General features: G+C 27.0%; 6 protein-coding genes across 9 annotated transcripts in view; 2 read left to right on the top strand and 4 right to left on the bottom strand.

Moving 5' to 3' along the window:
• Positions 1–622: 622 nt before the first annotated feature.
• Positions 623–21505, bottom strand: LOC127289019 (isovaleryl-CoA dehydrogenase, mitochondrial-like). 4 transcript variants are annotated; one of them, XM_051316766.1, is made up of 9 exons: positions 21356–21505; positions 6487–6621; positions 5678–5767; positions 4752–4973; positions 2242–2569; positions 1818–1911; positions 1664–1754; positions 1088–1256; positions 623–877 (listed from the first exon to the last, which is right to left on the bottom strand). In XM_051316766.1, the coding sequence occupies exons 2-9, from the start codon at positions 6604–6606 to the stop codon at positions 744–746; spliced, it is 1248 nt and encodes a 415-aa protein (XP_051172723.1). In that variant the 5' UTR covers positions 6607–6621; positions 21356–21505; the 3' UTR covers positions 623–743. The 4 variants fall into 4 exon arrangements, with proteins under 4 accessions (XP_051172723.1, XP_051172720.1, XP_051172721.1 ...); XM_051316763.1 differs by having other exon boundaries at positions 6487–6652; positions 21287–21501; XM_051316764.1 differs by lacking the exon at positions 21356–21505 and adding an exon at positions 6720–6869.
• LOC127289014 (uncharacterized) lies at positions 7456–12539 on the bottom strand. The gene is made up of 3 exons (XM_051316755.1): positions 12335–12539; positions 10000–12247; positions 7456–9919 (listed from the first exon to the last, which is right to left on the bottom strand). Exons 1-3 carry the CDS (start codon positions 12437–12439, stop codon positions 7725–7727), a joined length of 4548 nt encoding a protein of 1515 aa, XP_051172712.1. The 5' UTR covers positions 12440–12539; the 3' UTR covers positions 7456–7724.
• LOC127289017 (isovaleryl-CoA dehydrogenase, mitochondrial-like) lies at positions 12978–20038 on the bottom strand. The gene is made up of 9 exons (XM_051316759.1): positions 19938–20038; positions 15387–15537; positions 15071–15160; positions 14768–14989; positions 14258–14585; positions 13868–13961; positions 13705–13795; positions 13411–13579; positions 12978–13230 (listed from the first exon to the last, which is right to left on the bottom strand). Exons 2-9 carry the CDS (start codon positions 15507–15509, stop codon positions 13097–13099), a joined length of 1251 nt encoding a protein of 416 aa, XP_051172716.1. The 5' UTR covers positions 15510–15537; positions 19938–20038; the 3' UTR covers positions 12978–13096.
• Positions 15877–19088, top strand: LOC127289016 (uncharacterized). The gene is made up of 3 exons (XM_051316758.1): positions 15877–16253; positions 16471–17224; positions 18477–19088. Exons 1-3 carry the CDS (start codon positions 16230–16232, stop codon positions 18953–18955), a joined length of 1257 nt encoding a protein of 418 aa, XP_051172715.1. The 5' UTR covers positions 15877–16229; the 3' UTR covers positions 18956–19088.
• LOC127289020 (uncharacterized) overlaps positions 16899–27465 on the top strand; it is a 21444-nt gene continuing 10877 nt past the window's right edge. The window contains exon 1 of the mRNA XM_051316767.1: positions 16899–17038. The gene's annotated coding sequence lies outside the window, so the exon portion shown is untranslated. The remainder of the gene's footprint in view (positions 17039–27465) is intronic.
• LOC127288948 (uncharacterized) overlaps positions 22199–27465 on the bottom strand; it is a 5992-nt gene continuing 725 nt past the window's right edge. The window contains exons 2-3 of the mRNA XM_051316666.1: positions 24634–26752; positions 22199–24566 (exon numbers count right to left, since the gene is read on the bottom strand). Of these exons, the coding sequence (XP_051172623.1) occupies positions 22363–24566; positions 24634–26752 (4323 nt within the window). The 3' untranslated portion in view covers positions 22199–22362. The remainder of the gene's footprint in view (positions 24567–24633; positions 26753–27465) is intronic.

Below are 27465 nucleotides of genomic sequence, written 5' to 3'. Positions count from 1 at the left end.
ATTCAATGCAGACAATTGCTTAACCAAAATACTGGAGGTATAAAAGCACCTTTAGTTTGTCTCCACAATAGACGGTTGATTTCAATTGTCCTCCCGCACCCTGTTCAAGTAAAAATTTAGTAACTTTTAATTTTAACAATAGAATCACTAAATTTTCACTATAGCAGAGTGCGGTTGTTGACGAAAATTGTGACAAATGTCACGTAAGAACAATAGAAACCAACACAAATACAAAAAATTTTTAAGGCCAAAGCATAATAGATTCTTGAACGGGAACGCAATCGTAAACGGAAACGTAAGAATGATTGAGAGAAGAATAAAGATATTTGCTATCCTTCTCTTACTCATTCTTACGTTACCGTTTACGATTGCGATCCCATTCAAGAATCTATTCTGCTTAGGCCTTTAACAAATCTCGTTCGCCATATTTTATCCAACATCTTCAATTTTATAATTCTGACTTTAAAATATTTAAATGTCTCGATTAAATAAATGTTCACTGTGAAACTTTTACTGAACATTTAAATGAAATTTTCGCCTAATTATAATTATAATTAGGGAGGAATTATATAATTCTCCTGACGTAAGCTATTACAACAAGAAGAAGAAGATAACAATGTGATTTACTTCAGGAATGATTTATTTATAAAAATATTTATAATAAGTAAATATTATAATAAATTATTCTTTTATATCAACATATAAAAAAAATAAACAATATAAATTTAGTAAATAACAATTAATTACACATAATTTTCAGCTATTGCACGGCTGATAACCATTTTTCGAATTTCCGATGTACCCGCACCAATTTCTAATAATTTAGCATCTCTTAAGTATCTTCCTGTTGGAAAATCATTAATATATCCATTTCCACCTGAAAATATTTTAAATTATTTTTTTTTAATGCATTGAAAAAATTTTGGTGTAAGTTTACTTTTCCATAAGTTTGAAAGTCAATAGATTTCAGCAAACAATTTTCACCCTTACGGAAAAGCGACTTATTAAGTTTTTACATTTGACAGTAGATTTTTGTAAAATGTATATATATAATATTCAATAGAAATTTGATGTAATAATTAATAACCTAAAATTTGTATAGCATCAAGAGCAACTTTTACTGAATATTCGGATGCATATGTGATAACTGCGGCACAATCTTTTCGATCAACATAACCTGCATCACATGCTCTTGCAACATTATATGTATAATTTCTACTGGTGGACAAAGCCATATGCATATTTGCAAGTTTTTCCTGAAAATAATAAGTTTTTAAGTTCATTTGTTTGAGTTTCTTATATAAAGAATCTCTAACGGATCGCAAACTATGAATGTGCAACGAATTCGTTGCACATTCGTTACACATTCGTAGTCTGTGGAAATAATGTTAAAAATTAATGAAAATTGATGGAAATTTTTATTCAATTTAATAATTTATTAAATTCAATAGTATACTTCGCCAATATTCCATATTATTTCCACAAACTACGAATGTGTAACGAGCTCGTCGCATATTCATAGAATCATAGTTTGCGATCCACTAGGGTAAACCTGTAAGAAAACTTTAAAGTAATTTTCAAATTCTTTCATTAGCCAAAAAATGAGTTGTACAAAAATTATTTTTTATCCTAATAAAATTTTATATATTTTCAAATTATGTACCTGAATCATTTGGAATTCTGCAATTGGTTTATCAAATTGTTTTCGCTCATGTGCATAATTAAAAGCAACATCACAACATGCTTGAATAATTCTAGAACAAAGAGCTTCATTTAATTTTGTTTTCAACAAAATTAAAAATAATTTATCATCTTACCCAATGGGAATAGCTGATAAAATAAGTCGTTCTAAGTCCAATCCACTCATTAAAACATAAACTCCTTTATTTAATTTTCCCAAAATATTACTAGCTAAAAGAATAATTTTTACAAACATAAAATTTTCTGCTAATTTAAATGTAAATTTTTAATTTTTTCAAATTCTTAAATAACTTATTCTTATTTTAAGGAAAAACATTTTCAGAATTTTATTTGCATAAACGGTTGGTTTTCATTGTCCCCATAATTCTCGTCAACTATCGCACCTTGCTCTAGTGAAAATTTAGTGACTTTATTGTTAAAAGTAAAAGTTACTAAATTTTGACCACAGCAGGGTGCGGTAGGTGACAATAATTATGACAAATGATTGGCGATAATGGAGACCAACCAAACGTTTTCAGAATATGTAACTAAAAAAATTACCAGGAATTTTACAATCTTCGAAAATTAATTCCGATGTATTTGAACCCCTCATTCCTAATTTATCTAGTTTTTGTCCAATGCTAAAACCGGGAGTTCCTTTTTCCACAATAAAACTCGTAATTCCATGTTGTGGTTTAGCACAATTTAGGTCTGTTTTTGCATAAACAACTAGAGTGTCAGCGTCTGGTCCATTTGTAATCCAAAATTTGGTTCCATTTAAAATGTAGTAATCGCCCTTTTTCTCTGCCTTTAATTTCATTGAAACGACATCTGAACCTGAACCCGCTTCCGACATTGCCAAAGCTCCCACATGTTCACCACTACAGAGCTTTAGAGGATAGTAAATTATTTAAAACACTATAAAAAACACAACAACATATTTTTTATGTAGGGTAAATAAAATTTTAAAAACATTGCAAAAATTTGTTTAATTGAATATTGATTAAAAATTTTACTTAATGTTTGATGTTTAGTTAATTCTATATTTATTAGAATATATTTTTATAAACATTTATGTAAAATATATTTGTCCCGTAGTATTCGAAAATATATCTTACGTAAGAAATTCGTTTAAGTAGGTACCCACCCATGTAAATTTGCATACAAAAATGTTCTACCCACCCCTCCTACCAAAAGACCTTACATAATTTATGAATGACCCCTTATATAGAATTTGGTTGGTTTCCATTGTCCCCATTTGTCATAATTCTCGTCAACTACCGCACCCTGCTCTAGTAAAAATTTTAGTGACTTTAATCTTAAAATTAAACATTACTATAAAGTTAATAAATTTTCACTTGATCAGGGTACGGCAGTTGACGAGAATTATGACAAATGGCGAGTGGGGATTTCGGCGAGTGGTGACAATGAAAACCAACCTATCGGGACATTTCGTCTGACACACGAGTATTTTTGACGAAAAGTAAACAAAGCGATCTTTCTAAATAAATACTGACAAAGTTCAGAAAGTAAAGATATAAATGAGATTAAAATCAAAAAGTGACAAAATTGATAATAATCGTCGATAAGTAGCAATTTTATAATTCGAAAATTTTTCTAAATTCACGCATCTTAATAAATGCATTTGAAAATTTTGTAGGTTAGAAAATATTTTTTCTTTTATTTCTTTTTAACTTAATGAATGTAATTTAATTATGCTGTCAAAATATTACGTAAATAAATTTCAAAAATATATTCGCAAATAAATATTAAAGAAAATAATAGAATATCAAAGTAAAATAGATTTTTTATCATTGAATAATGTCAAAAGTCTTCACGACAGTACCGAGGGTGGATAAAAGGGCTCCCAAGAAGGGTTGACGGGGTTTTAGTGTGTCGGGGCTGGTAGTAGTTCGCCAGCTTATTTTATTTAGTGTTCTCCTTTTTTTTACCAACCCCACATAACCTTGGCATGCGGAAGCCAAGGTATCTGTATACAGATTTCCCAATAGTCCCTAAGCAAAAAAAAAGGTGTTGTATTTTAGCTTTTTTCTGTGGTATTTTGACAAATGGAAATTTAATTTGAAGCTTATTTGCAACTATTATTGTAAGTAATATCTTCTATTATATTAAGTTAACAAATTTCGAAAAACAACACCGACCCCGTGACCTCGACACCGTCCTTGAAAAATCTATTTTCAATTATTTTCAAATAAATCAAAATACTTTGCATATATGCTTTTAGAAAATCTTACAAACTATTTTTATGTAACATCTTTTTTCAATTTTAACCCGAAAAAGGGTTATTTTGCAATTTTATCCCGAAAAAAGGTTATTTTGCAATTTTTTAAGAATTTTTTGATTTTTTCAATTTTTTATTATTATTTTTTATTATTTATTGTTGTTTTTTCAATTTTTAGTTAGTAACCTATAATATTGTGTCTAATTTTAAGTGTCATTAAAATCAAATGTTTTTAACTTAATAATTTAAACATTTCTTAATTTAAAACGAAACATCTTCTTCTATTATATTAAGTTAACAAATTTCGAAAAACGACACCGACCCCGTGACCTCGACACCGTCCTTGAAAAATCTATTTTCAATTATTTTCAAATAAATCAAAATACTTTGCATATATGCTTTTAGAAAATCTTACAAACTATTTTTATGTAACATCTTTTTTCAATTTTAAGATAAATTTTATACAATATTAATAAGATATTAATTTAAAACATAAATTATATATATAATATACATAAACTACAATAAGTACAATTTTAACCGAGCGAGCGTTAGCGAGCGAGGAATACATCGCTAGTAATGATATAAATACGAAGTATTATGTATCACTTTTAATACGCTTTTGAGGTTAGAGTGCGTTAACGGACCGTTAACCGGTCGCTATCGGCCGGTTAAAGTTAACTTCGGTTAACTCGAGATAAGGGCCCGTTAAAAATTAGTAGAACGCGTTTAGAAATTTTACGTTGACCATGAATGGTAGAACCGGGCATTATTTTACGTTAAAAAAATAAATTATTGAATATAAAATAAAATTTTTTGACTCAATTACCTTTGGTAAATATTTGAGTTTCTGTTCTTCAGTACCGTGTCTATGAATTTGATTCAAACATAAATTTGAATGGGCTCCATAGCTAAGACTCACAGCAGCGCAGGCTCTAGCAATTTCTTCTGTAACAATTACGTGATCTAAATAAGTTCCTCCAGTACCGCCATATTCCGGTTTCGCAGTTATTCCATGAAAACCCAGTTTTCCCATTTCCTTCCAAAATGGCTTTAAATAAAAAACACAATTATTTTTATTTGCATTTATTTATTTCAATATAGCTTTCATGGGTGATCGCACAAACCGAATTTTTTTTTACTTTTTTTATTTTAACATACATGAAAATAGCATAAGAAAATTTTGTAATAAATTTCCAAGTGGGTCTGACGATCCTTTTTGTTTATATAATTTGTTTAAAAATTTTTTTTTTTGCTTTTTATCGCTATTTTTTATTTTTTGAAATAAAAAGTTCGTTTATGCCACTAGGATCGTGTAAAATAAAAAAAGCAAAAAATAAATCGCGCCCAAATTAAAAAAAATTGTTTCTTTTTAAATAAAAATTAAAAATTCTCATTTCGTTAAAATATATCGAAAGTCGATGAAGAACTGAAACTTTTTTGCATCTTGGCAAAATTCTTAATTTCATTACTATTAGAGCAACAATGTATTTTAAAATGAATAAATAAATTTTCACGTGTAGATAACAGAAAAAATATAACACACATAATAGGCATTTATTTTAAATGAGTTTTTTAAAAAAATTACAATTTTTGAAAAAAGTGAATTTTTTAAAAATTTTTACAATTTTTAACGTAGAAATATAAAATTCAGTATTCAATTTTGTGCGATAAACTCAATTTTAACTACAAATACAACCATTTTAATTTTCTTTTTTATTTTTACTTAAAATTTTTATTATTTCATTTACCTACCCTCATATTATCAAAATTATTTGTTTTGTCAATTTCTGCGGCTTTTGGAGAGAGCTCCTTTTGTGCAAAGTTGAATGCCAAGTTTCGCAACTAAAAATTTAAAAAAGATTTTAAACTCGTTTCCTACAGTAAAACTATTTAACAAATTTTTCAGAATTTTATATTCTGTAAAATTTTCCTAAATTAAAAGAAAATAAAACTTTTTCTTAATTTAAAAAATGTAAAACTTTTACCAAAAAAAAACTGAAAATATGTTTGACTTATTTAAAAGAAATAAAATTTTTTTCTAAGTTCAAGAAAAATGAACAAATTTTTAGAAGTTATAAAAATTATTTTTTATTTTGAATCAGTGAATTTTTACGTCAATTAAATCTGTTTTATCGACTCCCAATAAATCAGTTTTAACAAATTTAAGTAAAAATAACTAAAAACAAAATTTATTTGATTCAAATAATTGGTTACTTGACTATTAAATAAATATTTACTTTCATCAAATGACTTTTATTTGAATTAAATAAACTGTATTTGTACCAATAATTTCTATATTTGTAAAAAAATATCATTTAATTGACTCAATAATTATCTGATACAAATAAATATTTATTTGATAATAGCCAAGTAACCGATTATTTGAATAAACTAAATTTTATTTTCAGTGTAACCAGCGAAATTTTATTAAAAACATTTTAAGTTATAAATAAAATTAACACCTGGTTAAAAGTTGTTAGTTACATTTCACGTATTTTGATTTCTTTATTTTATTTCTAATTTAAAAAAAAAAATAGTTTTTGATTTTAAATATAACAGACCTCCTTTTGTTGTTCATTAAATCCAAATGCATTATCATTGATGCTGTAAAACTGAGATAATGAACGAACATTGCTCCGTACAATTGTTTTTAATACTCCAGATTGAACACGTAAACTCATTTTTGTCGAATCACTCTATTATCAGAATAATCAGTAATAAAAAAAACATCAATTACAATTAAAATTCAATATTTTTCACTAAGTATTTCAAAAAAAATATATTTTTTTATTACTCAACACTTGTGATTTAAATTGTATTTTAGTTTTTCTAAACTTTCTATAATGAAAACAAGTTTTAAAATGAGAAAAAGATTTTTTAACAGTATATCCATCAACTTGGCCACATGGCTGTGTGGAACGGAGACTAATGCTAATCTCCCGCTATTCAGATTCCCCCTCCTTTTCACAATCTCCCATTCTTGCTTACTCTTTCTCTCTCCATCTTTTTAGTATTTCTATTATCAAAAAAGTGCGCTTCATTGAGTCCTATCATATTCATCATACATTTTTTTCAATAATAATTTTCTGTCGCACGTTCCTATAACTAATAGGTGAAATTTTTTTGAAATAATTTATTTTTTATGCGATACTTATGCGATACAATATAAATCAATCGATTCGTTTTGATGCCAGGAATATAATTTTGACAAGAATTAATTAAAATTTATATAATAGGAAAAAGTTATTTCAAAAAATACAAAACATGATTTTTTTCAAAAATTTATTTAATTTATTGATTTTAGGGTATGGAATTTATATTATGTGTTAATCGATTCGTATATCATTTATTTTAAATTAAAATATATAAATATATAGAATTTATAAGCAGATTGACGTAAAATGTCAATATTTAGACATATGCAAATAACTATAAAAGCACAAATTTTCTTGATAAAGTAAATATATATATAGTAATTAATATATTTTACCTTTTTCAACAAATTATTTTTATTATTTAAATAGACAGAATGTAAATACAATAATTATTATTTAACGACTATGACGTAAACGAGTAAGTCATATAAAAAATTGACATTATTAGAATTGAATTTTGAGTTAAAAATTTCGGAAATCCTTATATTAAAATCAGGTTTTCCAAGATTATGATATAAAATTAAAACAAGATTTAATTGTTGTTACATATCTAACACTAAACTAGATTTTTCTTGTTAAGATTATTTAGAAGGTAAATATAATTTTTTTTTAATTACAATAAAACTTCACAAATATGTAAATTATTAATTTTTTGCTAAATCAGTTGCAAGTGTATAAAATTTTTTCATTTTTACTTCACATGTTGAGTCACATGTAGAATTTTTCAAATATTCAGCATTTCCTATAAGTTCTAGACTAACAATGTCAGCGAATTTCTGTAAAAATGTAAAGTTACGCGATGGATGTATTGGCGAAAGTTCAATAGACCATGTTGCATATGGACTTAACATGTAGGGAGCATTAGCGAATCTCGAAACAAGTTGTGATTCCCGTTCATTATTGTTTGCCGCGTAAGCGAACCAAAAAAGTGTTGGATTATTTCTAATATCATAAATGGAATTACCATATCTATACTTTGAATCCCCATGATGCGTGAGCTTTACATCAAAATTCTTCAGCTCTTCATTTAATTCCTCTTGCATATTTCCATTATTAGCAGTAAATAATATTTTAATACGATTAAACTTTACGCTATCGTAAGTCAAATTAAAGTTATTGATATCTGCAACCAAAGTTGTTTTCACACCATTTAAAATATCTTTTAACTCTTGTTTATTCTCATCATTTTTCCAAATGTAGAAAGAAAATCTTGATATGTCATATGGAAAGTTAGAACCTCTGAAAACTGTTGTCATTTTATTATCTGTAGTTTTAGCAAATGCAGAATTTGCTATTATAAAATCTTTATTTTTAATTATAAAATCTCCAAAATTAGTCATACTTTCGTTTCTAAATTCACTCAAATCGGGTAATGAATCAAGTATTTCTCCACTATAAGGGAAAGCATACTGTTTCAACGCAAAAAGCCATTTATCATATTTTTCAGCTAATTGATTCGTTATTCTAAGAATCTGCAATTCTGATATTGCATTTCGCAATTCAGAATCACTAATTAATAAATTATTACCATGATTAGAATGTGCAATGAGAAGATTAGTAAGATAAAATTTATCTGATTTTTCCTTCTTGCTATCCAACAATAATGTGTGTAAATTAAAAAGTGAGTCAAAATCTGCAATGAGTTTATCGAACGCAAAATTCATTTTTTCATTTACTTTAAAATTTTTTGTCACATTATTTAAAATACGCTGTATCCCCTTAATGGTGCCTGTAACATTCCATTTTGCAATTTCTTGTTGAAATTCATTCATATTTTCCAAATCACTCTTCACACTATCTAAATTGGTTTTCATGTTAGTAAGCAGTGGATTAATTTTGTCATAAATATTGTTCTCTAATAAATTGAGTCTTTGCCAAATAACATGACTTTTTTTCAGTGCTGCATCAATTTCATTAACTTTTTTCTCATCTTTCATAATACTAATAGCACTTTCGGATATAGCTGTAAAAGCAACAGATGTTGCTTTTAAATATTTAGCTACTGCTAATCCACTTTCAACAGCTTTTATTTTATTTATATTCTTCTCTTGTCCTGATTTTTGTAGCTTATCTAATTTTATTGTTAATTCAGTTTCTTTACTAGCGTAGACTTCCATCATAACGTATCCAGAATTTTTTAATTTTTGATTTTGTGTTCCATCACCAATGCTTCTATATTTACTTGATGAGTCCCAAACATCAGTGATAACAGCAGCACCATATCTGGTTTCCTTAATTTTTTTATTCACAAATTTTCTCTGTTCTTCAATAATCTTCTCTTGTTCTTTCTCCATGTCTTTAAAATAACTTTCGGACTCTTTAGCCACATTCTCGAGAGCTTTTGGTAAGGCAGCTACTTGTGCTTCGCTTCCATCAGTTGTAAATGCTTCAACAACTCCAATAGCAGATGCAGCTGCTGTTCCTAAAACAGGATTAATAATTCCTAATGCTCCGCCAGCAACTTTCAAAATTCCAAACAATATTTTGAGCATCATAATTTGTTCTAATTTCTCACGACTTTTCTTCAGTTCATCTTGATTAGTTAATGCTTCCTTCTCCATCTCTAAAATTTCTGTAAGTAAAGAATTTAATTCTTGATCTAACATGTCTTCTGTATCCCAGATAGCATCTGTTGCCACAGTTTTAATTAACCTTTCACCATCAGCCATTGTATCTTCCAGTGAAAAAATATGTTGTTTGAGAAGACGTAAAATATAGTTATTAGTTCTAAAATTTTTTAATTGAATTATCAGTGGCTTCAAAGAATTAGCTGCTTCTTCATTTACGTTCAAAATAACATCATAGTAGGAACGATATGATCGCACAGATTTAAGACGTTCTGAAAATAAATTTAATCAAAAACAATTCTTTATATGTAACATAAAAAAATAATTAGAAATTAAAAAATACAAAACTTACTTTCGGCATCATTTTTTAATTCTTTGATAATTTTTTTGTATTCTGCATTACTTTCTTCTTCATAAGGATTTTCGGCAAACATGTCAATTCGATTTTTCAATTGTTGGTATAATTTGATAAAGTTAATTTTGTCATTTAAGGAAAAAAATTGTTTCTCTAATCCTATATAATCTTCAACTAAACTCAATGTATTATCGCTATTCATATTTATATTTAAATCATCATGAAACTCCCATAGTTCTTGTTTGTTAGTAAAGTTTGAATATGCCAGATGGGTTCTAATAAAAATTTTGTATCTAATCAATGAACTTCGTAAACTATTCTCACTATGTGAATCCTCTGCATCTATTTTCCTCTTTAGACTGATGCCTGATTTTCCCTCTAAACCCATACTAGCGCTTCCAGTGTCAGTTGATACCACTGTGAGGTCATTAAGGCTGCCCCATAAATGACAAAGGATATTTGTTGTCATAATTTTTCCATTTTTACCACCCAAAGCAGCTTTTCCACCTTCACCATCTAATCCTTTATTACCAGGTTGTGCAAATAATTCGAAACTATCTCTATTATTTGAAGATTGGAAAATATTAACAAGGCCATATTTCCCGCCCATTCCGCCAATACCTCCATTACCTCCGCTTCCACCAACTTTTCCAGGCTTTCCATATATTTTATCATAAACGTAACTCTTTGCAAGGCGAGGGGTAGTATTAAATACATATACGCTCAATTTGTACTGCCATCCTTCAAGTTTTTCATCACAAACTATTGCAGGTGCTCCGTTATAAGATAATCCATCGGCACCGACAGCCCCGTGTCCACCACTTTGTCCATTTCCTCCTCTTCCTCCATTTGCCAAAATAGTTAATTGTTCTGCATTTATAATTTTGTTTGTGAGTCCGTAAAGGCTTCCAGCAGGTCCTCCTGGTTTCCCAGCTAAGCCATTAGCACCATTTCTATTTCCATCTCGAGTGCCATTATCAGCTCTTTCTTTATTAAAATTCGTTCCATTTCTACCATTTAAATTAATTAATCTACGCTCAATTGTTCCATTATTCGAAGACGAAATTACTTCCCATATGGGTGCTATGATTATCATTTGAACATCCTTCCCAGTAAAATCCATATCCTTATCAATTATAACTTTTTCCAATCCAAATATTTCAATTACTTTAGGTTCTTTATCACATTGCTTGAAATCGAGATCGCTTAGTTTAACAAAATTTCCCCTCGCATTCAATTTGAAGTCTTTTCTCATAGCATTACAACTCTGATTTACTTTTCTTCGAATTAGCAAACCATTATCAGTTCTCGGGTACCAATTTTTTAAGTTTCCCAATAAACGTTGTAGCTGAAAATTTCTTAATGGCTCAGACCAGGCGACACTAGCTTCTTGAAATTGAAAACATTCAGTAAATAATATCAATTTTATTAAATATTCATTTTGTACCAAAGCATGTGTTTTTGGGAATTGAATACCATTGAAACATTTACGAAAATTTAGAATATAATTATTAACATTATTATGATTCGATCTTGCGAAAGACCAGAGACAATTATACATTGTTGCCACAGTATCTTGTTCATAACTTTTATTTTCTAATTCTTCAACAACTTTTTTCATATCTAAGGAAACTTGTTGGTTCACATATTGCATTGCACAATTGCATTGCTTTTGAATCTTTTGACTAAAAGTAAATTTAGTAATTTTATTCCTTTTATTTATTTCCCATGTAGAAAAAGTACGAAAATATTTTGGTGAATTATTCATAATTGCTCTAAATGGTGGGTTAATCCAATTATTTGAAGATGTAAGACTATTAAAAACAGCATGAAAATATGCTACTCGATTTATATATTCATCGTTGGTCATAATGTTACCTTCAACATCAGGAATCGTCAATGCAACAGCAATATTATCTTTTAAATCAGAGATATCGATAAAATTGGCCAAATTCTCAAAAATATTTGCAGCATTTTCAGAACTATTGCCATGAATAATAAATTTAATTTTTTCTTTTGTTGAATGGAAAATAACTGCTATTCTAAATATTGTTTGCATGTCTATTGTTCCATAAAATGGTATGAACGTTGCTTCTTCTTCAATTAATCTTTCTTTGTATGTCGAATATATATCTGTAGAGTCAGTTAAAACCACCAAATTTTTATCCCGAGGAATTTCATTTATTGTTATATTTGTTATATTCATAATTGAAATAAATTCTTTAGTTTGGGATTCATTGCAGATCTGAAATAAAAAAAAATATTTTAATTTTAATTCTATTTTATTTCTATTCATTAATAGAGAAGACAAAAATGTTGAAAACAAACTTACGATGGTATTGAGTTGTGTTGTCCTAAAAGTAGTTTGACCAAAATTAGAAGTGGCAATAGCCACTACCAACAGGAGTGACCCAAGGAACTTTGTTTCACAATTCATTGTTTCATTTGAAAATTATCGAAACCTTTAAGACGTTTATATACAAATTTTTACTAATAAGAAAATTGAATAATTTACAATTTCCACAACTTTTTATTTATCTATTTAAAATACAAGAAAAAAATTCTTTTCTTTGAAGCTTTTTATGGAAATTTATGCGTGTCAATTTTTTTTTATTTTATATTTTAAATTTTATAAATGCGTATATATTAATCTATTAATAAATAATTGACATAAAATGCCTATAGGTATAGGTTTCGACATACTTATATGAAAATTATAAAATAAATATAAAGTACGCATTTTTTTGTATGTATAAATGAAAAATGTTTATTTTAACAAATGGTTATTATTTAATTAAAAATTTGTAAAATTAATAAAAATTATCAAGTATGACGTTAATAAATGTCAAATACAAATGTGTAAATATTGTAATCATAGATAGATATTAGATACACAAATTAATGTTAGAAATTGGAAAATTCCTAAAATTAAAAATACTTAATAATTATCAAAAAGGATAATGTGTTTAAAAAAAAATTCCCTTTTCAGAATCATATATTAAAAATGAAAAATTTCTGAATAGAACAATTTTAAGATGGTTTTTTTGTACATAAAAAAACTAGATCCATTATTTATTCTAAATTTTACTGCATACTATGAATAGTCTTCAGCTATTGCTCGACCAATAACCATTCTTCGTATCTGTGAAGTACCAGCGCCAATTTCTCCCAATTTGGCATCTCTCAAAAAGCGGCCAACTGGATAATCATTTACATATCCATTGCCACCTAGAAATTTTTTTTTACAAAAGATTCTGTTTTTCTTTTTAATTTTTAAAGAATGGAACACAAAATAATTTTGTTTGCGTTAAATTGTTAAAAATTTATCACTTTTGAGATTATGCCCTCCATTAATTTTCTAATTCAAAAAAAAAATCGCTTCTATTTTGAAAAAAAATTTCAAACTACCTAAAATTTGTATAGCATCGAGAGCTACTTTCACTGATGCTTCAGCTCCATAAGTGATAACTGCCGCGCAATCTTTACGATCAACATAACCAGCATCACATGCCTTTGCAATGGAATATGTGTAACATTTACTGGTAGACAGAGCCATATGCATATTGGCAAGTTTTTCCTAAATATATTTAATTTTTAAAAATATTATTATTTTATTATCGTTATAAAATTAAAATTAAAAAAAAAATTCTTTGCAAAAAAGAAATTTTAGCTTTTATTTAATTTGAATATAGTTGTATATACCTGCATCATCTGAAAATGAGCGATTGGTTTATTAAATTGCTCCCGTTCGTGTGCGTATTTAAAAGCAACATCACAACATGCCTGCATAATTCTAGAAGAAAATTTTTCGTTTAATTATACTTATTTAATAAAAAAATTACAAATATATAGATTACAAAATCACCCAATACTAATTGCTGATGCAACAAGTCGTTCCAAGTCCAAACCACTCATTAATACATAAACACCTTGATTTAATTTGCCCAAAATATTTTTAGCTGAAATATGGGTTTAAAATTTTTTTTGGTGAATTAAATTTTACATTTTTCATATAAACACAGAAAATTAAAAGGCATTAAAATAAGCAGCAACGCTTATTATTTTAATCCAATTTTGCTTATTTTAATACCAAAATGGATTAAAATAAGCAAAATTGGATTAAAATAATAAGCATTGCAGCTTATTTTAATGCCTTTTAATTATCTGTGATGAAATTGAAACATTTAATTAATTATAGTATATCTGTTACTACAATTGAAATAAAATTCTTTAAATATTTAAAGGATTTATATACCAGGAATTTTACAGTTTTCGAATATTAATTCCGATGTATTTGAACCCCTCATTCCAAATTTATCGAGTTTTTGTCCAGTGCTAAAACCGGGAGTTCCTTTTTCCACAATAAAACTCGTAATTCCATGTTGTGGTTTTGCACAATTCAGGTCTGTTTTTGCATAAACAACTAAAGTGTCAGCGTCTGGTCCATTTGTAATCCAAAATTTGTTTCCATTTAAAATGTAGTAATCGCCCTTTTTCTCTGCCTTTAATTTCATTGAAACGACATCTGAACCTGAACCCGCTTCCGACATTGCCAAAGCTCCCACATGTTCACCACTACAAAGCTTTAGAAGAGAGTAAAATATTTAAAACACTAAAAAACTATAAAAATTTTAATGTACGGTAATTAAAAATTATAAAGAATTTAATTCAATTAATTAACCACGTGATGCAATTTTAACTTGAATTTTTATGAGACTTATTATTTCTAAATTGTATAACTAATTAAAATTTTTGTCTCCATTACCTTTGGTAAATAATAGTGTTTTTGCTCCTCAGTGCCGTGTCTGTGAATTTGATTTAAACACACATTCGAATGAATGACATAACTAAGTCCTATAGCACCAGAAGCTCTACTAATTTCTTCTGCTATAATAACATGATCTAAATAAGTTCCTCCAGTCCCGCCATATTCTGATTTTGCAGTTATTCCATGAAACCCCAATTCACCCATTTTCTTCCAAAATGACTTTTAAAAATTAACAAGCATTCATAATTTTTTTTTTCCTTCTTATATAGTTAAGTTTGAATTATTTTAATAATTACATACCCTCAAATTATCAAAATGATCTGTTTTGTCAATTTTTGAAGCTTTTGGGGCGAGTTCCTTTTGCGCAAAATTAAAAGCCAAGTTGCGCAACTGTACAAAGTAAATGCGTATATGCATTTCAAAAATAGATGTAAAATTTATTTTCTTAGATTTTAAGAAAGTAAAAAATTCAATACAATAATTATAATAATTTATAATTTTTTATTCTACATATATTATATAATATTTTAATTTAACTTTTATAATCTTTTAATCTATCTTAATTTATATAAAATGGTTATACATAATACATTATTTAATAAGAATAAGAAAATACCTCTTTTTGTTGTTCATTAAATCCAAAAGAATTATCATTAATATTATAGAACTGAGATAGAGAACGATAATAATTGTTCCGAACAAGTGTTTTTAAAACACAATATTGAACACTTATATTCATTTTGTCGATTCACGCAATATTTATCTATCTATACATTATAAAAACATTTAGTCACTGTCTCCATATGTGTCATTTCAGATCAAGAGTAACTAATAATTTTCACTTCGTAAAAATAGACAATTGGCTAAAATCACGTTTGTTCTTGGCGTGAAAATAGACAATTGGCTAAATTCACGTCTTTTCACGGGGTAAAAATATACAATTGGCTAAAGTCACGTCCTTTTCACGACGTGAATATAGACAATTGACTAAAGTCACGTCTTTTTACGGCGTAAAATAGGCGTTTGACTAAAGTCACGCCTGTTCTGGTCGTGATTATAGACAATTGGCTAAAGTTACGTCTGTTCTCGGCGTGAAAATAGATAATCGGCTATAGTCATTTTAAACTTTAACTAAAGTTTATTTTAGTGTCCAATGAAATTACATAAGTAAAGTTAAAGCATGAAAATTATATAAAAATAAATTAAATTATATAAAAATTAATATAAAATGAATTAGATTAAATTTAAGAGTTATATATAGTAAAATAACTTTTACTGCTCCAAGCATGTTCTAAACAATTAAGTATTGGGTTCGATTGTCAATAGATTGTGTCCTTGAAAATATTAATTTCTGCTTTTCGCTTCGTATAATTGTAATATATTCTAATATAATTGTAATAATAACTCAGTGATTTAAAATCAAAATAGTGTCTTCAATCTTATTAAAATAATAATTAATATGACTCCACTAAAAGATACAAAAGTATGTATACAATAATTAAAATTGTAAATTTTTTTATCTAATATTAGTATTAGTTTTTATCTAGTTTCATATTTATATTAGTTTACAAAATTACAGTTTTAAAATATATCAATTTGAATAAGATGAATTAATATTATGTTTAACAGTAACTTTTTTATTCTGTTAATTATATTAATATTTAGTTAAAAAATAGGTAATTATATATAATATTCATTAGGAAAAATTGATAAAAGCAGCTAGAAATTGCCAGCAAAATTTTTATGAATTACTCAGCGACTGGAATATTTACGATCAAAAGAAACCATATCATTTAAAAAATTTTATTGGCACTGCACTTTTTGGTCCACCGCAAATTAATCAATTAACAATTGATGCAACATGTTTTTTTGAAAAACATTTAAATGATGAATTTTTTTTTCACGATTCACAACAACGACAAATAATTGACAAGATATATGAAAAAATTGTACGCCATGGAATTCAAAATACACGTGAAAAAGAAATAATGTGTGGATTAATTTATAATGTGATATTTGATACATCAACGGAATGTTGTAAATATTTTAGTGATGAACATGTTAACAAATGTTTACAACCAATACCAATATTTAAAGTTTTAAAAAATATTGTTAAACAAACTGAAAATGGAAATATAGTGACGACAAAATTAGAGACCTACTATATTGACGATTGTGAACGAGTTTACAAAAGTTGGAAGGATTATTTAAATTATAATAATTTGCCACAGTGTTTTATGGTGGTGCCAAAATTAGGCGAATATCAAGGTGATTATAGAGATCAATGGTCGGAAAAAATTTCCTATGTTTCTATTGAAATGTATAAATCGCCATCGTGTAATGCAAAGATAATTAATAATATTGACAAGATTAATAGATTTGTTGGTTTGGGTTGTGCTGGAGTTGGACTTGCAGCTACTTTTAATCCTGTTGGTGGCACTGTTATGGCTTTAGGTAATTTTAATCTAAAATTAATTATTAATTATTTAATTTCAATTTAATATTATTAACTATAATATTCATGTAGGTAACTTCAAAATTTTTAAATAGAATAATATACAAATAAAAATTACTTGATCCAAGTAAATAATTTACTTGTCTATTATTCAGTAAATATGCATATTTGAACCAAATAAATATTTACCTGATCTAAGTATTTTATTTTATCGTATCAAATAAACAGTAATTTGTATATCAAATAAAAATTATTTAAATAAAATATATGGAATATTACAAAATAATAAATAATATTGCTTTAAATCAATTATGAAAATTTCACATGTTTCTTTAATTCAAATTTTGAAATAACCAAAAAATTTTCTTGAACCAAATATTTAATTAGTCAACATGAGTTATTGTTTTAATTGAAACTAAAACGTCTTTAATTGCGGAAAATGGTATTCGATCCGAATACACAATTTTTTTGCATCAAAACAATTTTTTTTCATATAAATCGAAATTTGACTTAAATCAGAAATTATTTAATTTAATTATTTCTTTCATTCAAATTTTTTATAGATTGATTTAACTTATGAAGAAAAATTTCATGTTTTTGTTATTAAAAAGTTTTATGTAAATGAAAATTACAAATTAATATTCTTCATAATTGACATTAATTTCTAAGAATTAAATATTGTAACAAATAATTTTTATTTGTATCAAAAAATCATAAATATTTGATTCAGTTAATTATTTACATGGAGGCGTAAAGTATTAATAGAAATTAATACAAATACATACAAATTTTTTTGTATTAAATACATTGTGGACGCAGCCTTAAGTTATGTATAAGGTTGGTTTTCATTGTCCCCACTCGTCATTTGTCATAATTCTCGTCAACTACAGCACCTTGCTCTAGTGAAAATTTAGTGAGTTCATTGTTAAAATTAAAAGTTACTATAAAGTTACTAAATTTTTACTAGAACAGGGTGCGGTAGTTGACGAGAATTATGACAAATGGTGAGTGGGGATATTTTGGCGATTATACTTTCGGGGATTCACTCATTTTACTAGGCCTAAGCAGAATGAAATCTCTAATCGTAAATCTTAAGCTTTTACATGAGAGAGAAAAGGATAGGCATATCTTTTGTCCTTTTCTCTCTCATGTAAAAGCTTAAGATTTACGATTAGAGATTTCATTCTGCGTTGGCCCGCGCTGAAAAGGTTTTTTTAAAATCAAAAGTATATAAAAAAAAATTACTTTCAGGAGCAGTAGGAATGGGAATAAGTGGATTGTGGTCAATGGGAAGGAATTCTCACAAAATAGCAGATCGCCATATTCACGAACAATCAATTAGCATGAAAGACAAAGACGGATTTCTACGATGGTTTGGATTAGCGAATAGTATTTTAACAGTGGCAACAAGTGGCGGTTCTATGTTACTATCAAATGCAATTAAAAATACTACTTTAAGTACTGCTGCAAAAATAGTTCACAGTTCGGCACAAATTGGATCAATTGCCGCTAGTGGAGTTAATGTTGGTTTTATAATTAACAACATTTACGATTCTCGTCATAAACATTATGTTTCAGCACAAGACACTCTAAATCTTGTTTCGAAATTATTATTATTTACAAATTCAACAGTTGATTTACAATTTGCCAATAGTATCTTAAAGAAAAATCAAACAGAATTTATTCAAGATTTTGAGAATAGTTTGAGAAAAAATCGACATAGAAAATAATTTTGACGAATGGTAAAAAACAGTACATCCCTTCATAATTCACCGGAACAAATAATTCGATCGACTATTAAAATAAGTAATAAAAATTTGCTATCGTGTTCAATTATTAAAGATGATTTTATAATTAAAGGAATTGAAGTTTCATTGACCGATGGATTAATTGTCATTGATGGAAAACAATTAATGACACCTTTGGATTTTGTTAAAAAATTGAAGGAACAAAAAAATGGAATTCGACCTATTAATGTTGCATTAACGACAAATAATAGTATAAGTAACAATATTTTTGAAAAAGTATTGAAAAATTTCTTGTCACGTTATAAAGAGGAATTTACCAATTCAAAATTGAGTTTAACTTTATTTTCATCATTTTTAAATCATATTTGCGAAATTGATAATCCAGATGTAATTTTTGGTAAATTACTATTGATTAGCATTAAATTGGTGAGAAAAATTAATAAAGATTTATTTAAAAAATGTAAAAAATATTTAAAAAGTAATGCTATTTCTGAAACTGTTGACTTTCTATGGGAATTTATAAATGTCAATCTACGAGAGAGAATTAGACCATTTAGACAATCGGATGATTATCGTGAATTAATAATGAAAATTATTATTGGCATTCATTCATCAGTGAAAAATAATATTGACGAGTGGATTGATTCACTTAAGTACTATCTGCTAATTAATTATAAATTTATGCAACGAAAAATTGATAATGATATGGAGGGGAAATTGTATTTGTTACAAGTTATGTAAAAGAAAATATTCGAAATTCTAAATAATTTATTATTATAGTTTATATATGAAAAATGTTGATAAATATTTAATTTTACAATTTGTTAACTAGTGACTATTTTTTACTTTTTGTAGAAAATAAACATTTAAAAAAAAAAACGTTCAATTTTTTTTCTTATACAATATAGAGAGGATTTTGTAAATATTAATTTATTTTATAAAATATTAATTTTATTTTATTTACCTTATTTATTTTTTAATCTTTTAATTTATTAGTAAAAACAAAAAATAATATTGCCATAAATAATAACTTCAAAAATCGCCACTTCAAAAATTCTTATCCTAATTATTTTTCTTTTATGGTCTCATTAAATTTCATGTAATACCTCTGTCCATTTTTTATTTTATCTTATCTTTGTAATGTCCCTATTTTGTATTCATAATTCATTTCATATTCTTTTCATTGATATTCATATTTTGAACCTTAAAATAGATTCCCATTCAATCGAATTTTATGCGTGATTCGAATTTTAACAAATTTTTAGAAGTTATAAAAATTATTTTTTTTTTGAATCAGTGAATTTTTACGTCAATTAAATCTGTTTTATCGACTCCCAATAAATCAGTTTTAACAAATTTAAGTAAAAATAACTGAAAACAAAATTTATTTGATTCAAATAATTGGATACTTGACTATTAAATAAATATTTACTTTCATCAAATAACTTTTATTTGAATTAAATAAACTGTATTTGTACCAATAATTTCTATATTTGTAAAAAAATATCATTTAATTGACTCAATAATTTTCTGATACAAATAAATATTTATTTGATAATAGCCAAGTAACCGATTATTTGAATAAAATAAATTTTATTTTCAGTGTAACCAGCGAAATTTTATTAAAAACATTTTAAGTTATAAATAAAATTAACACCTGGTTAAAAGTTGTTAGTTACATTTCACGTATTTTGATTTCTTTATTTTATTTCTAATTTAAAAAAAATAGTTTTTGATTTTAAATATAACAGACCTCCTTTTGTTGTTCATTAAATCTAAATGCATTATCATTGATGCTTGTCACGGGAAAAATAAAGAATAAATAATAAGTTTAGGTATACTTTTATTTTACTTCAAGACTTCACAAATTTAATATAATTGTTCTTAGTTTAAAGGTTGGAGAATATCTAAATCTTCGATGGTACACAGTAAAAACAAAGTCTTAAACCGTTTACACCTTAAATTCAGCCTCAAAAATAGGCTGAAATCAAGATTTCTTTTTTAGTGTGTAAAGGGCACATTATATAGGGTTAAGGTTTCAACATTATTATCTTATCAATATGGGTTAAATTGATATCTTAACATTATTTAGGCAATGCGTTGCACCTGTGGCATTGCATTGCACCTGTGGCTTATGAAATAATATGTTTTTTTGTAGAAATCTAACTAGAATATTAGGTCACTGTTACATGCTGTAAAACTGAGATAATGAACGAACATTCCTCCGAACAATTGTTTTTAATACTCCAGATTGAACACGTAAACTCATTTTTGTCGAATCACTCTATTATCAGAATAATCAGTAATAAAAAAAACATCAATTACAATTAAAATTCAATATTTTTCACTAAGTATTTCAAAAAAAATATATTTTTTTATTACTCAACACTTGTGATTTAAATTGTATTTTAGTTTTTCTAAACTTTCTATAATGAAAACAAGTTTTAAAATGAGAAAAAGATTTTTTAACAGTATATCCATCAACTTGGCCACATGGCTGTGTGGAACGGAGACTAATGCTAATCTCCCGCTATTCAGATTCCCCCTCCTTTTCACAATCTCCCATTCTTGCTTACTCTTTCTCTCTCCATCTTTCTAGTATTTCTATTATCAAAAAAGTGCGCTTCATTGAGTCCTATCATATTCATCATACATTTTTTTTAATAATAATTTTCTGTCGCACGTTCCTATAACTAATAGGTGAAATTTTTTTGAAATAATTTATTTTTTATGCGATACTTATGCGATACAATATAAATCAATCGATTCGTTTTGATGCCAGGAATATAATTTTGACAAGAATTAATTAAAATTTATATAATAGGAAAAAGTTATTTCAAAAAATACAAAAAATGATTTTTTTCAAAAATTTATTTAATTTATTGATTTTAGGGTATGGAATTTATATTATGTGTTAATCGATTCGTATATCATTTATTTTAAATTAAAATATATAAATATATAGAATTTATAAGCAGATTGACGTAAAATGTCAATATTTAGACATATGCAAATAACTATAAAAGCACAAATTTTCTTGATAAAGTAAATATATATATATAGAAATTAATAAATTTTACCTTTTTCAACAAATTATTTTTATTATTTAAATAGACAGAATGTAAATACAATAATTATTATTTAACGACTATGACGTAAACGAGTAAGTCATATAAAAAATTGACATTATTAGAATTGAATTTTGAGTTAAAAATTTCGGAAATCCTTATATTAAAATCAGGTTTTTCAAGATTATGATATAAAATTAAAACAAGATTTAGTTGTTGTTACATATCTAACACTAAACTAGATTTTTCTTGTTAAAATTTTTTAGAAGGTAAATATAATTTTTTTTTAATTACAATAAAACTTCACAAATATGTAAATTATTAATTTTTTGCTAAATCAGTTGCAAGTGTATAAAATTTTTTCATTTTTACTTCACATGTTGAGTCACATGTAGAATTTTTCAAATATTCAGCATTTCCTATAAGTTCTAGACTAACAATATCAGCGAATTTCTGTAAAAATGTAAAGTTACGCGATGGATGTATTGGCGAAAGTTCAATAGACCATGTTGCATATGGACTTAACATGTAGGGAGCATTAGCGAATCTCGAAACAAGTTGTGATTCCCGTTCATTATTGTTTGCCGCATAAGCGAACCAAAAAAGTGTTGGATTATTTCTAATATCATAAATGGAACTACCATATCTATACTTTGAATCCCCATGATGCGTGAGCTTTACATCAAAATTCTTCAGCTCTTCATTTAATTCCTCTTGCATATTTGCATTATTAGCAGTAAATAATATTTTAATACGATTAAACTTTACGCTATCGTAAGACAAATTAAAGTTATTGATATCTGCAACCAAAGTTGTTTCTCCACCATTTAAAATATCTTTTATCTCTTGTTTATTCTCATCATTTTTCCAAATGTAGAAAGAAAATCTTGATATGTCATGTGGAAAGTTAGAACCTCTGAAAACTGTTGTCATTTTATTATCTGTAGTTTTAGCAAATGCAGAATTTGCTATTATGAAATCTTTATTTTTAATTATAAAATTTCCAAAATTAGTCATACTTTCGTTTGTAAATTCACTCAAATCGGGTAATGAATCAAGTATTTCTCCACTATAAGGGAAAGCATACTGTTTCAACGCAAAAAGCCATTTATCATATTTTTCAGCTAATTGATTCGTTGTTCTAAGAATCTGCAATTCTGATATCGCATTTCGCAATTCAGAATCACTAATTAATAAATTATTACCATGATTAGAATGTGCAATGAGAATATTAGTAAGATAGATTTTATCTAATTTTTCCTTCTTGCCATCCAACAATAATGTGTGTAAATTAAAAAGTGTGTCAAAATCTGCAATGAGTTTATTGAACACAAAATTCATGTTCTCATTTACTTTAAAGTTTTTAGTCACACTATTTAAAATATGCTGTATGCCCTTAATTGTGCCGGTAACATTCCATTTTGCAATTTCTTGTTGAATTTCATTCATATTTTCCAGATCACTCTGCACACTATCTAAATTTGTCTTCATGTTAGTAAACAGTGGATTAATTTTGTCATAAATATTGTTCTCTAATGAATTAAGTTCTTTCCAAGTATCATAACTTTTGGTTAGTGCTGCATCAATTTCATTAACTTTTTTATTATTTCTCATAATACTAACAACGCTTTCCGATATACCTGCGGAAATCATAGATGTTACTTTTAAATATTTAGTTACATCTAATCCAGTTTCAAGAGCTTTTATACCATTTATATCCTGTTTTTCATTTGGTTTTTTTAAATTTTCTAATTCTATTGTTAATTGAGTTTCTTTACGAGCGTAGACTTCCTGCATAGCGTATCGGGAATTTTTTAATTCCTCAATTTGCAGTGTTCCATAACCTATGTTTCTATATTTGCTTGATGATTCCCAAACATCAGAGATCACAGCAGCACCAACGACTGTTGTAGTTTCCTTAATTTTTGCCTTCACAAATTTTTCCTGTTCTTCAATGATATTATTTTGTTCAGTCTTCATGTTTTTAAAGTAATTATCGGACTCTTTAACCACATTCTCGAAATATTTTGGTATGGCGGTTACTTGTGCTTCGTCTCCATCAGTTGTAAATGCGTCGACAACTCCAATAGCAGCTATAGCCGCTGTTCCTAAAAAAGGATTTATAATTCCTAATGCTGCACAACCAACTTTCAAAATTCCAAACATTCTTCTAAGGCTTATAATTTTTCCTAATTTCTCACGACTTTCTTTCAGTTTATCTTGATTGTAAAGTTCATGCTGCTTCATCTCTAAAATTTCTGTAAGTACAGAATCCAATTCTTGATCTAACATGTCTTCTGTATCCCAGATAGCATCTTTTGCCAATGTTTCAATTAATCTTTGACCTTCTGCCATCGTATCTTCCAGTGAAAAAATATGTTGTTTGAGAAGATGTAAAATAATGTTAGTACTTCTAAAATTTTCTAATTGAATTATCAGTGGCTTGAAAGAATTCTTTGCTTCTTCAATTGGGTCTGGAGTGACATCATAATAGAAACGATGTGATAAGACAGATTTAAGACGTTCTGAAAATAAATTTAATTAAAAACTATTTTTTATGTAACAAAAAACATTTTAAAAAATACAACTTACTTTCGGCATCATTTTTTAATTCTTCGATAATTTTTTTGTATTCTGCAGTTTTTTCTTGTTCTTTAGGATTTAGGACATACATGTCAATTCGATTCTTAAATTGTTGATATGAAGATGTAAAGTTAAAGTGATTTAAAGAAAAAAATTGTTTCTCTAATCCTATATAATCTTCAACTAAACTCAATGTATCATACCTAAACATATATGTATTTATATCATTATAAAAGGACCATAGTATTTGTCTGAAAGGAAATTTTGTTAGATAGGTTCTAATGAACATTTTATATCTATTCAATGAATTTGGAAGACTATTTTCAGTATGTGAATTCTCTGCATCTATTTTCCTCTTCAGACTGATGCCTGACTTCCCTTCAGAACCCATTTTAGCTACTTTATTGAAAGGTCCTATCACTGTGTATTTTTCACAGCCACTACACCACCAAATACAGCATTCACATGCAATGACCATATTACCTTCTTTACCACCCAAAGCAGCCTTTCCACCTTTACCTGATGACCCTGCTTCACCATCTACTGTAAATGATTCGTACCTATCTGTATTATTTTTTAATTGGAAAATATAAACACTGCCTTTTTTCCCGCCAATTCCGCCAATACCTCCATTACCTCCGCTTCCGCCAATAGATCCAGACTTACCATATATGGCATCAAAATGATAAGTTGCTTCTGTACCATATTCTGTCATTCCGTACATTCCTCTGCTAGTATGCCATCCTGCAAGTTTTTCTCCACAAACTATTGCAGGTGCTCCGTTATAAGATAATCCATCGGCACCGACAGCCCCGTGTCCACCACTTTGTCCATTTCCTCCTCTTCCTCCATTTGCCAAAATAGTTAATTGTTCTGCATTTATAATTTTGTTTGTGATTCCGTAAAAGCTTCCAGCAGGTCCTCCTGGCTTCCCAGCTAAACCATTAGCACCATTTTTATTTCCATCTCGATTGCCATCATCCGCTCTTTCTTTATCAAAATTCGTACCGTTTCTACCATTTAAATTAATTACTCTACGCTCAGTTGTTCCATTATTCGAAGACGAAATTACTTCCCATATGGGTGCTATGATTATCATTTGAACATCCTTCCCAGTAAAATCCATATCCTTATCAATTATAACTTTTTTCAATCCAAATATTTCAATTACTTTAGGTTCTTTATCACATTGCTTGAAATCGAGATCGCTTAGTTTAACAAAATTTCCCCTCGCATTCAATTTGAAGTCTTTTCTCATAGCATTACAACTCTGATTTACTTTTCTTCGAATTAGCAAACCATTATTAGTTTTCGGGTACCAATCATTTAAGTTTCCCAAACGTTGTAGCTGAAAATTTCTTAATGGCTCAGACCAGGCGACACTAGCTTCTTGAAATTGAAAACATTCAGTAAATAATATCAATTTTATTAAATATTCATTTTGTACCAAAGCATGTGTTTTTGGGAATTGAATAACATTGAAACATTTTCGAAAATTTAGAATATAATTATTAACATTATTATGATTCGATCTAGCGAAAGACCAGAGACAATTGTACATTCTTGCCACAGTATCTTGTTCATAACTTTTATTTTCTAATTCTTCAACAACTTTTTTCATATCTAAGGAAACTTGTTGGTTCACATATTGCATTGCACAATTACATTGCTTTTGAATCTTTTGACTAAAAGTAAATTTAGTAATTTTATTACCATTATTTATTTCCCATGTAGAAAAAGTACCGTTGGTCATAATGTTACCTTCAACATTGGGAATCGTCAATGCAACAGCAATATTATCTTTTAAATCAGAGATATCGATAAAATTGACCAAATTCTCAAAAATATTTGCAGCATTTTCAGAACTATTGCCATGAATAATAAATTTAATTTTTTCTTTTGTTGAATGGAAAATAACTGCTATTCTAAATATTGTTTGCACGTCTATTGTTCCATAAAATGGTATGAACGTTGCTTCTTCTTCAATTAATTTTTCTTTGTATGTCGAATATATATCTGTAGAGTCAGTTAAAACCACCAAATTTTTATCCCGAGGAATTTCATTTATTGTTATATTTGTTATATTCATAATTGAAATAAATTCTTTAGTTTGGGATTCATTGCAGATCTAAAATAAAAAAAAGATTTTTATTTTAATTTCTAATTCTACACTGTTAAAAATGAAATCTGATTTCACACCACAAGGTGAAAATTTTCAGTTTAGCATCCTTGAAAGTGTAAGTTTTTTACAAAACATTTTTTAAGTGTGATTCGAATCACGTGTTAGTCTTTAACACTATAAAGTTGTAATATAGACTTTGACATTTATTGCGTGCATTTTAGATTATATACAAAATCTTTTTGTTTTCTTTTCACAGGATACATCGACGCTCTCCGACGATTATTCGAAACTGTAGTGCAATAAAATGTTAGTTCAGAAAATTGTGCAAAATTATGTCCATTCATTTGCTTTGGACGTATGATATCAATTCTAATTGAATTCTATAAAAGGTTAACCTAATTTTTATTTTTATTCAAATTCTTATATAAATAATTTCACAATATAATTTAATAATGTAAGTAAATCAATTATTTAAATAAAGAAAAATTTTGAAAGCAAATATTAAACTTTGTATTTTAATTATTAATAACATTTTTTAAACTTTTTAAAATAATTATTTAAATAAGGATTATATTGTAATTGCACTGAAGTTCGAATAAATAGTTTATCGTCGGGAGCGTCGAAATATTTTTTAATAGTTATTAAAAAAGTACACAAAATTTAAAAATAAATTAAAATAATTTTATTTTTATTACTTTATTAATTATTTAATTTAATAT

Source organism: Leptopilina boulardi, unplaced genomic scaffold (genome assembly GCF_019393585.1).
Source record: "Leptopilina boulardi isolate dan_hultmark-lab unplaced genomic scaffold, ZJU_Lbou_2.1 LbouV2_399, whole genome shotgun sequence".
NCBI lineage: Eukaryota > Metazoa > Arthropoda > Insecta > Hymenoptera > Figitidae > Leptopilina > Leptopilina boulardi.
Note: the sequence above shows the minus strand (reverse complement) of the source record. Positions and strands in the feature narration are given on the sequence as shown.

Bases quoted from the DNA above. Each gene is read 5' to 3' on its own strand.
- LOC127289019 (XM_051316766.1), bottom strand. From the start codon at position 6,606: ATGAGTTTACGTGTTCAATCTGGAGTATTAAAAACAATTGTACGGAGC. The intron at 2,570-4,751 runs GTAATTGAGTCA...TATCCTCTAAAG, and splicing joins AACTCAAATATTTACCAAAG to CTCTGTAGTGGTGAACATGT. The intron at 1,755-1,817 runs GTAAGATGATAA...TCTTTGTTCTAG, and splicing joins TTATCAGCTATTCCCATTGG to AATTATTCAAGCATGTTGTG.
- LOC127289016 (XM_051316758.1), top strand. From the start codon at position 16,230: ATGACTCCACTAAAAGATACAAAA. The intron at 16,254-16,470 runs GTATGTATACAA...AATATTCATTAG, and splicing joins CTCCACTAAAAGATACAAAA to GAAAAATTGATAAAAGCAGC. The intron at 17,225-18,476 runs GTAATTTTAATC...AATTACTTTCAG, and splicing joins TGGCACTGTTATGGCTTTAG to GAGCAGTAGGAATGGGAATA.
- LOC127289014 (XM_051316755.1), bottom strand. From the start codon at position 12,439: ATGAATTGTGAAACAAAGTTCCTTGGGTCACTCCTGTTGGTAGTGGCT. The intron at 12,248-12,334 runs GTAAGTTTGTTT...TTTTTATTTCAG, and splicing joins CAACACAACTCAATACCATC to ATCTGCAATGAATCCCAAAC. The intron at 9,920-9,999 runs GTAAGTTTTGTA...ATTTATTTTCAG, and splicing joins ATTAAAAAATGATGCCGAAA to AACGTCTTAAATCTGTGCGA.
- LOC127289017 (XM_051316759.1), bottom strand. From the start codon at position 15,509: ATGAATATAAGTGTTCAATATTGTGTTTTAAAAACACTTGTTCGGAAC. The intron at 13,962-14,257 runs GTATATAAATCC...CCCATATTTCAG, and splicing joins CGAAAACTGTAAAATTCCTG to CTAAAAATATTTTGGGCAAA. The intron at 13,580-13,704 runs GTATATACAACT...AAATATATTTAG, and splicing joins CTCATTTTCAGATGATGCAG to GAAAAACTTGCCAATATGCA.